At 37.8% G+C, this 16320-nt stretch overlaps 1 protein-coding gene across 1 annotated transcript in view; it reads right to left on the bottom strand.

Annotated features, from left to right (window-relative positions):
- Window positions 1–16320, bottom strand: part of LOC104243251 (tripeptidyl-peptidase 2) — a 36484-nt gene continuing 20164 nt past the window's right edge. Inside the window, exons 25-34 of the mRNA XM_009798409.2 lie at window positions 5392–5477; window positions 5255–5306; window positions 5025–5147; window positions 4841–4906; window positions 4305–4397; window positions 3569–3664; window positions 1960–2058; window positions 1650–1742; window positions 624–803; window positions 1–277 (exon numbers count right to left, since the gene is read on the bottom strand). Coding sequence (XP_009796711.1) covers window positions 119–277; window positions 624–803; window positions 1650–1742; window positions 1960–2058; window positions 3569–3664; window positions 4305–4397; window positions 4841–4906; window positions 5025–5147; window positions 5255–5306; window positions 5392–5477 — 1047 coding nt within the window. The 3' untranslated portion in view covers window positions 1–118. The remainder of the gene's footprint in view (window positions 278–623; window positions 804–1649; window positions 1743–1959; window positions 2059–3568; window positions 3665–4304; window positions 4398–4840; window positions 4907–5024; window positions 5148–5254; window positions 5307–5391; window positions 5478–16320) is intronic.

Raw genomic sequence — 16320 nt, forward strand, 5'->3', positions numbered from 1 at the left:
TAGAAAAGAAAGAGATCTTTTATTCGACCGTGCATATTCCTGTTTTTCATGCAGAACTCCGTTCACATCTCTAGTCTCCCTATTCTACTCAATATGAATGTGTTACACAGAACAAGAACTAAAAAAGTGGTAGAGACGATGGAAATCGTACTTGCATCCACTGTTTCTCATATACCACCAAGTGGCTCCATCCTATCTGATCGAGCAGAGAGAGCTTTAGTTCATAAAGCTTCTTCTTAGGTGGATCAGCATCATCTTGTATCATGTCGATTAAAACCTGATGTAACAAGTCAGCAAACAATCTCAATTTTTTTTAACAACACCTCACAGTAGTTGTAATGACACAAGCGAACAAGTGTAGAGCAGCCAAGTGTTATAGAAATGCACGCATTCAAGTCCAATAAATACCGTTAAAGCGAGCAAGAATGACAGAGAATTCCCACCATCTCCCCAAGAAAAAAAAAAATGAATACATAGTGCAAGAATTTAATATGACCATACAATATTAAACTTCGAATTGGTGTTTGAATGACATCCTGGTTAAGAATTACCATACAAAACAATATAACTCATGCATAATTTATAACCTGCTGCATTGACAAAATGCCCAGAAGTAGCAGTACCTTAAGTGCAGTTCCAAGTCTTCCATGATGCCTCTCACGGTAAACAGAAAGGACACCATATTTAGAAGACTTCACATCCACCCATTTCTTTAGCTCTTTGAAGTTCTCTTCAAACATATCGGAAGTAACATCAGATTCTGATGCAGCCTGGCTATCTGCCTTATCCACATTGTTGTCACCCTGCCACAAAAACCATTATCACCATTAGGCACTAAATAAATGAATACCCGAGCTCTTCATGCAGCAGTTGTCATGCATAATCAGTGATAACTGAATGCAGAAGAGGAAGACCAGTCGATGATACTACAAGGTAATCATCCCTTGTCAGACTAAGTAAATATGATAAACGTACTTGAAATCACAGAACTATCTACTAATCATACTCGGGCCCAGGAAAACAGAAATAAGAAAATTCAGCTTGCCATCCACTTGGTTTCTTATTCCTGAAATCATAGTTTTCATCCCACCAATGCTTATTCCTACATTTGTTCTATTTGGTAGAATCAAGTCAACTTTCCTATTTTCTTAAACATTTTAGGGCTCCTGGAGTAGCAGAGCCTTACAGAAATTCCTACAGTCATGGTCTAAACTCAGGCCGAAGAAGGGATTTGGAAATAATTTTAAACAAGCAATAGACGACACCTTTGTTAGAAGCTCACCTGCTGTGTAATTTTGCCACCACAAAGACAAACTAATGTTTAAACATATCGAATAGATCCATGTCAATCGACTCTAGCAGATAATGGTAGATATGAAATGTGCTAGTACGGGGCAGGAGCTATACAAAATGAACAAACCGATTCCGCCCGCTTATTCTTTTAGTATTTATTTCTCGTTTGTTTGGCCAAGTGTTTAATAGCCTACTTTTATTTTAAGTTCCAGAACATCTAAAAATTATACTTTTTAAACATAGGAAGTTTTCATTCCGAGGACAATCTCTATTGCTTATTGCCCTAGCAATCATCCCACTTGTCAGCATTAAAGAGCAGGATAGGATGTCCAGGGCTCCATTAAAAGAGTGTTTACCTTCAATGCTTCAATCTCTGCCAAAGCCAATCCCTTCTGGTAGAGTGCTTCAGTTAACTGGTCACGGGTTGTCTCCATCTTCTTCTTCATTTTCTGCCAAATGGAGTAAACTGTTGTGAAGACTAGTTTCTAGGGGTGAAAAACTGCTGTGCTGTGATTTAAGGACAAATCCAGGAGACCTATCTTTTTAGTTAGTCAAAGGAAAAAAAAAAAAAAAGGAAGCACAAACAATGTTAACTGATATGACTACCAGATATTTTTGTTTCAATTGAATATGTGCAAGTATAAACGCGAAAAGATAAACACTGACTTCTGCAGCCTCGTCTTCAGGATCACTTTTGAGGGCACAGTACTTGGCCAATTCATCTCTATCAATGCTAGTCACAACCTCGTCTGCTGCACTGATAATCTGAAGAAAACACAAGCCTTGGAATCATGAAATCCATGATAACATAGATTATATGGAAAGATAAAATTAATACATATTTGCTGCCCATCCAAGCAATATGATGCCACCGATTTGTTTAACCTACTTCTTTTTCTGTCATCCAAAAGAAACCGACTACTTTTCTCCCCAAATGAAAAGCACACTTCCCCAAAAAAGTTGATTCTATGGAGCTCGATTTTCAACTCTTTTCTTTACAGTCTTTTTAACCTTTCAAACACCTCCAATTATAGCACTTGCACCCCAGCAACATTATTGGACATCCGAAGTTTCTTATCTACTTATATACTCTTACCCGGCTCAAATAGAAGGTGAAGATGAAATCATATACAACCAAAGTGGTAGCAAGACCTTAACACCTTGTACGAGTATCAGTAATTACTCTTTTTTTGTTACCAACTCCGTTAATAGGGAAATCGTAGAGCCAGATCTCAACAGCGATTCACAGTTAAATTGTCGACCAGAAAGCAAATTCAGACTAAGCTCAATCGCTTCTTGTTTTTTTTTTCCTTGATTTTTTTGTGGGCAGGGAATTACAAGGTCCTTTTGAGCATATCCTGATCATAGCCATATAATGCAGATAACCAGACACTTTCATTACAGATGCGTATATATTAGTTGTAAGCTTAATTGTTCTTCCTATCTTTGAAACTTCTAGTGTCTCAAATGAACAAACTACAAGTAGTTTGTAAGAGGTTGATCATTCAAATTTCAAAGAAAAATAAGACCATAACAGGTGCAATGGATAACATTTTGCAGAAATTATTTTCCGGGAAACAAGTCATTTTGTTTCCTGGAAAATGCTATCCGGTGTTTAGCTGGTGAGTCTGAAAACAAGACAGTCCGGAAAAAAGGCCTTCTGTCTACATGCTTTCGGGAATAGAATAGACAAGATGGTTGTGATTGACAAAGCAGTGGGAGGTGTCTTGTCTCCAGAAAGCTGATTATAGTAGGGGGTAGAGGGCTGTGTATATCTATTCCATTCGAGGTGATAGCTCGACTCGGCAAATGGGAGACGTGATGAAAAAATTTCCGAAAAAACGGAAAAAGAATACTCATCAAAGATTGATAAAAGATGTCAGCAAATCAGAAAGTATTTTGATGAAATTTTAAATATTAAAGATTACAATAATTTTTAATTATTGGTTGGAGCAATGATAACAAGTTAGTGATTGAAATAATCATGAAGGAAAATGACTTCAGCTCAAAAGGGAAGACGTTTTTCCCCTTCCGGTTGAAAATATTTTGCTTGGAAAATATTGTTTTAGCAATCAAACACCATAAAATAACTAATTTTCCGGAACAATTTACTGGAAAATATTATCCTCCGTACCAAATGGAAAATCAGGAACAAGCGAGGCTACACACTCAAAGGATCAAGTAACCATTTATATTAAATAGATTTATATTGGCTAACCAGCCACATGACCCAAGAAAGAGCAAGTTGAGGTGTACAGTTTAACACTATGTTTACCTCTGTGTAATGATGGATTTTGTCTTCAACATTGTTCCGAGAAAGCAAGCCTTCCAATATTTTAGCAAGCAAAGTAGTGTATTTGGGGTACTCTGACTGCAAAGTAATTGATACCAGAAAAAGGAAAATAATGTAATACCTGGTGAGCATGTAAATAAATGAAGCAAGAAGTAAAGATCAGAGCGGAAGGAATGGTAATAGGGAATCTACAGAAGTCTTAAAATAAGACCAAAGGTCGAACTGTCACATGTCAACAGCAAACACCCTTTTTATTATTGGAGATATAAAGCTAAGAGATTCCCATTAAATAATAGGAAGAGGCAGCCCAAAGATGGTACAAGAGAAAATATGTAACCTAAAATCAGATGTCTGACACAAGAGGAAAAGGCCAAACCAACATGAAAGTTGGCAGAGATCTGGCTGTGAACCTCATCAACCCCTTTTGCACACTGTTGCTTGCACCAGAAGAGCAGGGGCCTGAGACTTCCTCAAGTAGAATCATCTCAATCTCAAAGCATCTAACATAGTCCTTTTTTGTCCAATGTGAAATAATGCAGAGTTTTTAGTTCTAGAGACTTCAGAACAGTGCAAGTCAAAAGCTCAGAAGCTTTCAGTGGGTAGAGATGGGCTTTGCATAACCTACTCTGAGTTAGTAATTCAATTGTCAAATGATTCATTCCATATCAAGTTTACAAGTTCACTTATTCTCACCTTGTTAGAACAATTGAACAATTACCTTAAGCAACAGAGATAACTTCTTCCATTCTGCACGTTCCTCATCAGAGTCTTGATTCAAGCTAGCAAGAACCTTTATTTTAGCATCGCGGACCTGATTGGCCAAAGGAGAGCTACTTTAAGGCATGTCAAAGTACTAGAGAAAGTAAATGATCGAAACTAGAGAGAGATTTTTTAAAAGCAACCACCCAGGAAACAAACAGTTGTAAAGCTGAAGCAGCTGGTACACCCTAACTCAAGTTAGATATCAGAACAACCTCTGTTTCCCCTCCCAGTATGGTGGTGTAATATTTATCTTTCTAGAGAGAAGAAAAAAGGCTATATAACAACTCAGTAGATGAAATATCTGACCAGATATTGCATGCATCTGAATTTGTGTATAACTCCATGAAAAAGGAAAAACAATAGATGAAACAAGAACTGGCAAAACATAAACAGAGATGACTTCACTCAATGAGAAGTGTTCAGCAGAATGACCCAATATATGAACACTTAAACAATCAACTTGCAACAATTTGACAATCCACGTATGAATACCTGTTCTTCTAGTCTTTCTGAGACGGTCTTGGGGTCAGTCGAACTTTTTCCTTTGTTTTCATCGAGCTGTAATAAAAATATGGTTCAGTAAATCAAGAAGGACCAAACACAGAATCTGATATGGAAAGAGATTACATGTGCATTACAGAAGGGGAAATCCAAACTGGAGGATACAAGGGAAAACCTTAATTGGTGGCACAAGATAAGATATTTGATACGATGCAGGATTTTTTCCCTCTTCACTATCTTTATACACAAGCTTTCCATATGAAATTCGGCCAAACAATACAGATCCTTCAGGGGAATTCTGCAAGTAGATGGTATAAATCATACAATGACAAGGACACACAAGATTACAGTTCAAACATCAAAGCCTTGTTTTAAGCAACAGAACAGAAATGTGGTAGGACAAACCTTTGGGAGCTTGTCCTTCACCGGAGGACCCACATAAAATGCTTCTTTCACACTACAACATATTAAGATGGTAAATAATACACATAATGATATAACAGCGAGAAAAAAAAAATAACCATACATCAAACTGAGCATACCCTGGAACTAGATCTGAAGACTTGAAGGAACCATCACCCGTGAGTGGGCCATCAGGTTGAGAATAGAAGTTCAACCGAACAATCTCCTGCACACATACGCATCAACAAACAAACATCTTAAAAGAGTGTTAAACAGTATAGGCATGACTCATGAGTTAGTTATAGGTAACAAACAATAAAGCTGCACCTTTCATAAGCACAACTCAAATTATGCCAAATACAAACATTGTGTATCAAGTAATTAGTTAGGTGTTACATCTCAAGGTTTAATAAAGAAACCAAGTAATGAATCTCCTACTCCCAATTTCCTATTATTGGAAAACTGAAGGAAATAGATAACCACACCCACCTAAATCTCAAACTAGTCGGATTCAGCATATTGGGTCCATTTCATTCCCATACTTAATTTTTTCGGTGGAACTGTGGTACCTTAAGTTAGGAATTATCCACTTTTGCCTACACTGATAGTCTCTCCTGTCATACATCGACTTAATATAAGTACCAACAATGACAAAACTTTGATCTCAAACATTTGGTATTGATACAAGGATAAGTTCTATTCTCCTCTGAGCTCTCGTGGGTTACACGAGACAATAAGTCTTTTGAGACAACTTTCACTACCTAGTCATCTTTTAACATCTTCAATCATCATAGTTATACCTACACCTACAGACTGGTGCACTTTTGGGTCCATTAGAATTTAAAAGACCATCTTAAGCAACTTTCTCTCATGTCTATGTACTACTTGCACCTTCTGTTAAAACGCAATTACTTCTAATCTTGTTTAATCGTGTCTAACCAGATAAGAATGGACTTAGAGGCTTAGCGTTCACTCTGTATACTCCCGCCATTTTAATTTATGTGAAGCTATTTAACTAGGCACGAAGTTTGAAACTTGTGGTCTTAGACATGTCATAACATGATAACATTTGTGTAACCACAAAAACTTGTTATTAAGGGTAAAATAGGAAGTATAAGTTAAATTGTTCCAAAATCTAGAAAGAGATTATTCTTTTTGGAACAGACTACAAAGGAAATAAGATAAAATAAACTAGAATAGAGGGAGTAACATTTTTGGTCTAAAAACCGTCCTATAGAACTTGCATTTCATTTCAGTACATATATGCCTATCGCATTACACTCCCATAGCACTCCTCCATTTCAGTCAACATATTTTAATTATATGTGTTACATTTTCATCTGTCATGTTTGAGCTTTGATATTTGAATTGTCTGCATTTGGATACTGTGCTTAAATCAAAATCCCATTAATCTCACCTCAAGTGCATTCTTCTTATAACGGTTAATGCAGTGCATATATTCCATCTTACTTCTACTTATCCTAAAGCTCTTACTCATTAAAGTGATTCTATGTTGTTCAAGCTTTTGGTAGATTTCTCGCTTGCTTTGTCAATTAACAATGTAGTCGGCAAAATGCACACACCATATCCTGTATATTATTGGTTAACTTATCTTAACTAGATAAACAAGTACAAGCTCGAATACAGACTCGGGGCAAGGCAAATCTTTGATGTAAACCCATAGTTATGAGAAAACTATAAATGAAGTGAAAAGAAAAGGTGAAACCAAATAATTCAGACAAAAATCATTAAAGTATGTTTGCTTCGAAAAAGCTCTAGTTATAAATATTGTCCAACTCTAGAGAAACATACCTTTGGGGAGGAGGAGAGGGGAGGGGGGAATATTATGTCTTCTAAATTCATATCAAGCCCAAACTACTGATAGTGCTCGACATTTCAGATTTGAACAAATTAATCTGAACTTAATCGATTATTTCACTCAAAAATATGTGGCTGGCCTAGTTATTCATAGTATCAACATTATTAATGACAGATTTATGAATAGACAGAAACAACAATTTGGAATAGGTTCAAGCTAATCTGTATAAACTTATGAAATGGTGGGGAAGCTAGATGCAGTTGTGGGCCGACCTACACCTTAAGACGAGCAAAGACTGCTTCTTGCTTTTCGTCTGCCCCGAATGACCCCTATTTTATCCTCTTTTTTATTTGGTAAATATAATTTTATTTAACCAAACTGGAAGTACTACAGCAGGAAGAAAACAGCCTAATGCAGTTGGACAAACAAGCCAGACCTACAGTATCACCATATCCTTCCCAAAACCAAACAAGACCTGAAATCAACAAACTGGACAAGGTAAAAGTTCAGGCTTCTAAGCTTCCCAGCTAGCCTAGGCTTTAAAATTCTTCTGGCAAAGACCTCTTGGATGAGACTTTATGATCTTCTCTGGAGTTCTGCTCTTCCCTTGGAAAAATCTCTGATTCCTCTTCAAGCCAAATATGATAGAAAGTCCCAGACAGACTCATTCTACAAACTTCTGCAGCATCAGACTTGCCCTTTTGGAGGCCTACAGCCCAATTCAATTCCTCATGCAGACGTACAGCTCCTCTCTTAGCCCTAGCCACTGCAACATCTTGTTCCCTTATTATCCCCATGCCAGGTGTCTACTTTTTTTTCTTTGATTGGAGATAGCTAGAAATGACAGCATGTCAGGTACTTTCCCTTGAGAGCTGCCCGAGCTCACAACACAGCTATAATTGAAATACATGAATCATACCTACTACCCTATAAGGTTAGCAATCAGTCGTCTCAAATTCATCAGAACTAATTCCTAATTATCTTTCTGCCGCTTGAACGGCCTAAACAATAGAAGATAATGATATAATTATTACTACTGCAATTGCTGGTAAAAGCTCAAAGAAAGACCAAGAAACATTCTTCTGCATTTACTTTTCGTAAACCTAGTTTTCTATCCCTGTAACTTAATAATTATATTTTTCTTCATGAAGCTAACGTGATAAAAATTTTGGTACGTAAGTGTTGCTTATTGGTGGAGGAAATATGATCTTGGGTAATCCTCACCTCATGAGCTACCTTTTGGGATCGAGTTACACAAAGTAGAGCCATTTGATCATGTGAATTGGGACTTCTTGACAAACATGTTGAAGAAGATGGGTTTTGGTACAAAGTGGATTAACTGGATCAGATTTTGCATAAGCATAGCAAGATTTTCAGTGTTGGTTAACGGGAGTCCAGAAGGTTTCTTTCCATCATACAGGGGTCTAAGACAGGGGGATCCGTTATCTCCTTTACTATTTATTATTGCTATGGAAGGGCTGAATAATATGCTTCAAACAGCCCAACATAACAACTGGATCAGGGGATTCAAGGTTAGCAACAGACAAGGGGGAAGTGTGGAGATCACTCATCTCCTTTATGCATACGACGCAATCATTCTTTGTGATGCTGAGACAGATCAGATAAGGATGTTAAGAAGACTGGTCTTGACAATTTTTGAAGGGATATCAGGACTCCACATAAACTGGAGGAAAAGTTTAATATATCCAGTTAATGAACCTCAACAAATTCAGCAGTTCGCTGAGATTCTTGGAGGTGAAATACGTACCCTCCCAACTGTTTATCTGGGAATGCCTCTGGGGGCAAAAAGTAAATCCATTGATATATGGAGTGGAGTTCTGGAAAAATGTGAGAAGAGGCTTGCTAGGTGGAAAAGCCAATACCTCTCATTAGGAGGTAGATTAGTGCTTATAAACAGTGTGTTAGATGCTCTCCCTACATATATGATGTCATTGTTTCCTATCCCGGCAAAGATAGAAAAAAGAATAGATTTTTTAAGGAGAAACTTTCTATGGCAAGGCAACAAAGTTAGAAGACGGTTCAATTTAGTTAAATGGAACTGTCACCTTAAGCAAAAAACAGGGTGGCATGGGAGTTAAAAATTTAAAGAAACAAAATCAAAGCCTTCTCATGAAATGGCTCTGGAGATATACAAATGAAGAACACTCATTATGGAGGAGGGTAATCACAGACAAATATGGTGAGGAAGGACACTGGAAAACTAAGGCAGTGAACAATGTCTATGGACTAAGTGTTTGGAAGACCATCAGAAATTTGTGGCAGATTTTTAGCAATAAAATCAATCATAGAGTGGGAAATGGGCAAAAAATCTTCATCTGGGAAGATAATTGGATGGGGCAGCAACCTTTGAAGACAATGTATCCAGACATTTTCATTATAAACCAGCAACAGAAGGCCACCATCAATGAAGTTTGGTCTGTCCAAGGGTGGAATCTCACCTTTAGGAGATTATTGAATGATTGGGAAATCATTAGAATTGCAGACTTCTTCAACACAATCAATCAATTCACAGGTGTCACTCAGAATGATGACAAGGTTTGGTGGCTGGGACACAAGTCAGGTAGTTTCTCTGTTAGATCTTCTTATCAAGCGATCAATCAAACTAACGTTATAACTGAGTTTTGGCCTTGGAAGCATATTTGGAAAGTAAAGATTCCTTATAAAGTGGCATGTTTTGTTTGGCTGGTAGCTAGAAAGGCCTGTTTAACAGAGGATAACCTGATGAAAAGGGGTCTACCACTCTGTTCCAGATGTCATCTATGTGGAAGGGAGGCAGAAACTATTAATCACCTTTTCTTACATTGTTCAGTGACAGTACAAGTTTGGAATATATTTCTAGCACTAGCAGGGGTACACTGGGTCATGCCAAACAACACAAAGGAAATGTTGTCATGTTGGAATAAAGGGAGTAGTCCCTTAGCTCAGAAGAACAGATGGGATTTAATTCCTGCTTGCATATGGTAGTCTATTTGGAAAGAAAGGAACTCAAGGTGTTTTGAAGACAAGGGCAGCTCAATTCAGAAGATAAAAATGGACTCTTTGTTGTTGTTTTATTTTTGGTGTAAGCAGGATTATACAGAGGATCCAGAAGCTATAATAGATGTTCTAGGATCCCTGTAGTAGGATAGAAATTTTAGATGTATAATTTGGTACAACCTCCTGTAATTATGGCCAGCACAGCCTTTGTGCCTTTTGAATATATAAAACTGTTATCATCTCAAAAAAAAAAAAAAATTATTCCTGTTCTTGGTTTACCCAATGTTGAGCCTGTTGAATATGTCAATATCCCACATATCGGTTGGGAAGTAAATTGGGTTGGTACTTCACCCTATAAAAGAAGGCCTAATGTTTAGGATTTATACACACCTCTCATTTGCCTTCTTATCTTCTTAAGGCATTTGTATCTTCTCTCTTTAGTATTATTTCACTTGTATTTTGGAGTGGAATAAAATATTGGTTGTGTCCGAGGAAGTAGGCAAAATTGGCCGAACCTCGTAAATTCCGGCGTTCCTTTTATTGTTGCTTTATTGTCTTATTTATTATTTGGTGGTTGTCATAATTTTTGGTATAGTAGTTGTGACTCATTCACACTATATACATTTGGCTTCCGCAACAATTGGTATCAGAGCAAAGGTACTGTCTAAGTATGCTCTGTGGTTGCAGCATAGTCTGATTTTCCACATCAGAAAAGATTTATCTTGGTAACTGAGCCAAGGTTCTGTCTGGGTATGCTCTGTGGTTGCAGCTTAGTCTGATCTTCCACACCAAAAAAGGAAATAATCTTGATTTGTGTCGTCAGCTATTAAATAATATTTGTGTCAAAGATGGAAGACAATAAACAAGAAGAATCTACATCAAGTGTCAACAATACGTCATCATTGGCATCTTCGCTTATGACAAGAATTGTGTCAAATGCAAAATTTGTGGTAAAAATTTTTGACAGGTCAGGACATTTTGGGATGTGGCAAGGCGAGGTTCTAGATGTCCTTTTTCAACAAGGGCTAGATCTTGTCATTGAAGAAAAAAAAACAGATGTTATTGGAGAAGAAGATTGGAGAATTATCAACCGTGTTGCTTGTGGTACCATTCGATCCTACCTTGCTAAAGAGCAGAAATATCCATACACAAAGGAAACTTCTGCAAGTAAACTATGGAAAGCCCTAGAGGATAAATTTTTTAAGAAAAACAGTCAAAATAAATTGTACATGAAGAAGAGACTGTTTCGCTTCACCTACGTTCCTGGTAACACGATGAATGAACATATCACCAGTTTCAATAAGTTGGTCACAGATTTGCAAAATATGGATGCAACTTTTGATGATGGTGACTTGGCTTTGATGTTGTTGGGGTCACTTCCTGATGAGTAGGAGCACCTTAAAATTACTCTACTCCATGGAAATGACGAAATTTCTCTCAAAGAAGTTTGTTCGGCTTTGTACAACTATGAACAAAGAAAGGGAGAAAAACAGAAGGGCGGAGAAGGAGAAGCACTGGTTATGAGGGGTCATCCTCAAAATCAAACGAGGACAAAGAAAGGAAGATCCAAGTCAAGATCTAGACCCAGCAAAGATGAATGTGCCTTTTGTCGAGAAAAGGGGCACTGGATGAAAGACTGTCCGAAGTTGAAGAATAAGGCCAAACATAACAATGGAAAGGTCATTATGGATTCAAATGTAGCTGATGGTGATGATTCAGACTTCTCACTAGTTACAACAGAGCCATCAACATTATCAGACATATGGTTGATGGACTCGGCTTGTAGCTATCATGTGTCCCAACAGGGACTGGTTCGTGGATTTTCAAGAAGGAGAATATGGAGTCGTCCACACAGCGGATAACAGCCTTCTTACCTCATATGGCATTGGTTCAATACGATTAAGTAACCATAACGGAATGATCAGAACATTAATAGATGTTCGATATGTACCGGGTTTGAAGAAAAATCTCATCTCTGTGGGAGCCCTGGAATCAAAAGGGTTCAAAATCATTGCAGAAAATAGAGTGATCAGAGTATGCTCCGGTGCACTAGTGGTAATGAAGGCCAATCAGAAGAACAATAGCATGTACCGTTATCGCGGTAGTACAGTTATTGGGACAACGACAGTAACATCCAGTGACGAAAAAAAGGCAGAAGCAACCAGGCTATGGCACATGCGCTTGGGACATGCCGGAGGAAAATCCTTGAAAACTCTATCAGATAAAGGATTGTTAAAGGGAGCAAAGATTTGCAACTAGGAGTTTTGCGAGCATTGTGTCAAAGAGAAACAGACAAGGGTTAAATTTGGTACAGTGATCCATAATACTAAAGGCATTTTGGATTATGTACACTCTGATGTTTGGGGTCCTTCCAAAACACTTTCATTAGGTGGGAAGCTCTATTTTGTAACCTTTGTTGATGATTTTTCCCGAAAAGTGGGGGTGTATACAATGAAGAGCAAAGATGAAGTGTTGGGAATTTTTCTCAAATGGAAGACGATGATGGAGAATCAAACAGGCAGGAGGATCAAGTGTATTCACACAGACAATGGAGGTGAATCCAAAAATGATCATGTCAATAAGGTTTGCGAAAATGATGGCATCGTCCGACACTTCACTGTCAGACATACACCACAATAGAATGGAGTGGCTGAACGTATGAACCGGACCTTGCTGGAGAAGGTACGGTGTATGTTGTCCAATGCTGGCTTGGGCAAAGAATTTTGGGCTGAGGCAATTACATATGCATGTCACCTCATTAATCGCTTACCATCTGCTGCTATTGATGGCAAGACACCATTTGAAAAATGGTACGGAAAGCCTGTTGTAGATTATGACTCTTTGCACGTGTTTGGCTCAACTGCATATTATCATGTGACAGAGTCAAAATTGGATCCAAGGGCAAAGAAGGCTATTTTTATGGGGATTACTTATAGAGTCAAAGGATACCGCTCATGGTGTCCTATGACAAAGAAAGTAATATTTAGCATGGATGTTACCTTTGATGAATCCGCTATGGTAAATAAGGTAACAGAAGATACCAAACAAAATGAGGGTGCTTCTAAGTAGGTGGAGTTTGAGGGAAAATTTATTTTTCCTACACAAGAAGCAGAGGAGGAAACAAATGAAAATTATCATCTGGAAGAAGAGACAGTAGAGAGGGAGATTCCAACTCAGGAACCTCAACAACAACTTGAATCAATTGCAACTAGCAGGCCAAAAAGGACAATAACAAAACTTGTTCAGTCTTATAGAGACGGTTGCTTGTGCCGCCTCATTTGTAGCTGATGATGTTCCTACCACTTATAAAGACGCAGTCCAAAGTTCAGAAGAAGATAAGTGGAGGATTTCCATGAATGATGAAATACAATCCCTTCATCAGAATCATACATAAAGATTGGCCAATCTCCCGGAGGGAAAGAAAGCAATTGGGTGCAAATGGGTATTTGCAAAGAAAGAAGGATTTCCTAACCAAGAAGATGTTCGCTACAAAGCAAGATTGGTAGCCAAAGGATATGCTCAAAAGGAGGGAATTGATTACAATGAAGTGTTATCTCCAGTTGTAAAACATTCCTCCATTAGAATTATGTTGGCTTTGGTAGCACAGTTGGATTTGGAACTAGTTCAAATGGATGTAAAAACTTTTACATGGAAACTTGGAGGAGGAAATCTACATGACTCAGCCAGAAGGAATCAAAGTTGCTGGAAAGGAAAATATGGTGTGCAAACTTGAAAAATCGTTGTATGGATTGAAACAATCTTCTAAACAATGGTACAAACGATTTGACAAGTTTATGTTGCGGCAAGGGTACAAGAGAAGCAAGTACGATCATTGTGTGTATTTGCGCAAGCTTAAAGATTGTTCCTTTATATATCTTCTCCTATATGTTGATGATATGTTGATAGCTTCCAAGAATTCGGAAGAAATTGATAAGTTGAAGATTCAACTGAAGAAGGAGTTCGAGATGAAGGATCTGGGTGAGGCAAAGAAAATTCTTGGCATGGAGATAATAAGAGATAGACGTTCAAAGAAACTCTGTTTATCTCAGAAAGAATATTTGAAAAGAGTACTACAACGTTTTGGCATAGATGAAAAGACTAAGTCAGTTAGTACTCCACTTGCTCCCCATTTTAAGCTAAGTACTACTATGTCGCCAAAAGATGAAGTTGAACGAGAGTATATGTCAAAGGCAGCAAATGTTGTTGGTAGCTTGATGTATGCAATGGTCTGTACGAGACCTGACATTTCACAAGCTGTTGGAGTTATTAGCAGTGCATAATCCAGGAAAGGAGCATTGGCAAGCTGTGAAGTGGATTCTACGGTATATTCATAATACTGTAGATGTTGGGTTAGTTTTTGAGCAGAAATGCAATCAATCTGTAGTTGGATATTGTGACTCTGATTTTGCGGGTGACCTGAACAAACGAAGATCAACTACTGGTTATGTGTTTACTTTTGCAAAGGCACCAATTAGTTGGAAGTCTACCTTACAGTCAACAGTTGTTTTGTCTACAACAAAGGCAGAGTACATGGCTATTACAGAGGCTGTGAAGGAGGCAATTTGGCTTCAGGGGTTGCTAAAGGAGCTTGGTATTGGACAAAAAAGTATCACAATTTTTTGTGATAGTCAAAGTGTTATTCAATTAGCGAAGAACCAAGTTTATCATGCAAGGACGAAGCACATTGATGTTCGGTATCATTTCGTACGAGAAATCATAGAAGAAGGTGGAGTCACGGTGAAGAAAATTCATACTACGGAGAATCCTGCTGATATGCTGACAAAAGTGGTGACTGCGGTCAAGTTTCAACATTGTTTGGATTTGATCAACATTGTTGAACACTGAAGATTGAAGATGAAGACACAACCAAAATTTGTTATTGAGAGAGAATTGAAGATGTGGAATTTTGCCAAGGTGGAGATTTGTTGAATATGCTAATATCCCACATCGGTTGGGAAATAAATTGGGTTGGTACTTCACCCTATAAAAGAAGGCCTAATGTTTAGGATTTATACACACCTCTCATTTGTCTTCTTATCTTCTCAAGGCATTTGTGTCTTCTCTCTTTAGTATTATTTCACTGGTATTTTGGAGTGGAATAAAATATTGGTTGTGTCCGAGGAAGTAGGCAAAATTGGCCGAACCTCGTAAATTCTTATGTTCCTTTTATTGTTGCTTTATTGTCTTATTTATTATTTGGTGGCTGTCATAATTTTTGGTATAGTAGTTGTGACTCATTCACACTATATACATTTGGCTTCCGCAACAGAGCCCTCGTGTCATATTGTTCACGCTCCAAATGTCCAATTCTGGGCGGGTAGGGGTGGCAGGGAGATGTCTAAGTGTCCCACAATGGTGGAGGAAAGGGGTTATTGTCTCCTTATGTGGTCTTGAGTAATCCTCACCTCACGACCTAACTTTTGGGCTTGAGTTACACTCAAAGTCTACTTAAAAAGGTATATATATATATATACCTCATTATTTTCTCACCCTCAATACTGTCTTATTGGTAAACGCGTAGCGTGTGACGTGTGGGTTACAAGGTTACACACACGTCATATTTCAAAACCTACCGCAGACAATAGCTTGGTATTCAAGTGGAAATGATTAGAGGGCCGAGCTCAGTATGCACCGAGTTCCGAACTGTGCGCCACTGACCCTCGGAGATTTCTTAGTTACCAAACTACTCCTCTCTCATTTTAAGTGTCGTTTTAGCCCAATAAGAATATTTCAAATTATCTGTCGCTTCTGAAAACAAGACAAAAAAATGTTCTCTACCAATTTTGCCCTTCCTATTAAAGAGGTTAAGTGATTAATAGTACTCGCTTTCCAATTCATAAAATTATACGCTGTACTTGGATGTTTAAAATGGGCAGAGTATATACGCGCACACACATATATATACATATGTATGTATATATATATATATATACACCTAATCGTTAAGCAGTATAAATGGTATTAAATGTAATAAGAAAATACACGTAAATGTACAGTAGCAGGTTTCCAGATTGCATCAGAAACCCTAGTAGAAGCACCGTGAACCCTTTTATTCTAAATTCATTCCAAAACCCTACAAGATTCACGAGTAACCCATTTGGTTAAAACAGATTGGAAATAGCCACTCCACAACAATCCATTGGCATAGTTAACGCGAGTGTTAAGAGAGCATTAGAACAGTAGAAAGTTAAGATGTACGTTGGCTGGTTTTCCAACTTGACTATTGCGAGGAAACACGATAACTTTCAAAAGC

This window comes from Nicotiana sylvestris, chromosome 3 (assembly GCF_000393655.2).
Source record: "Nicotiana sylvestris chromosome 3, ASM39365v2, whole genome shotgun sequence".
Classification (NCBI taxonomy): domain Eukaryota; kingdom Viridiplantae; phylum Streptophyta; class Magnoliopsida; order Solanales; family Solanaceae; genus Nicotiana; species Nicotiana sylvestris.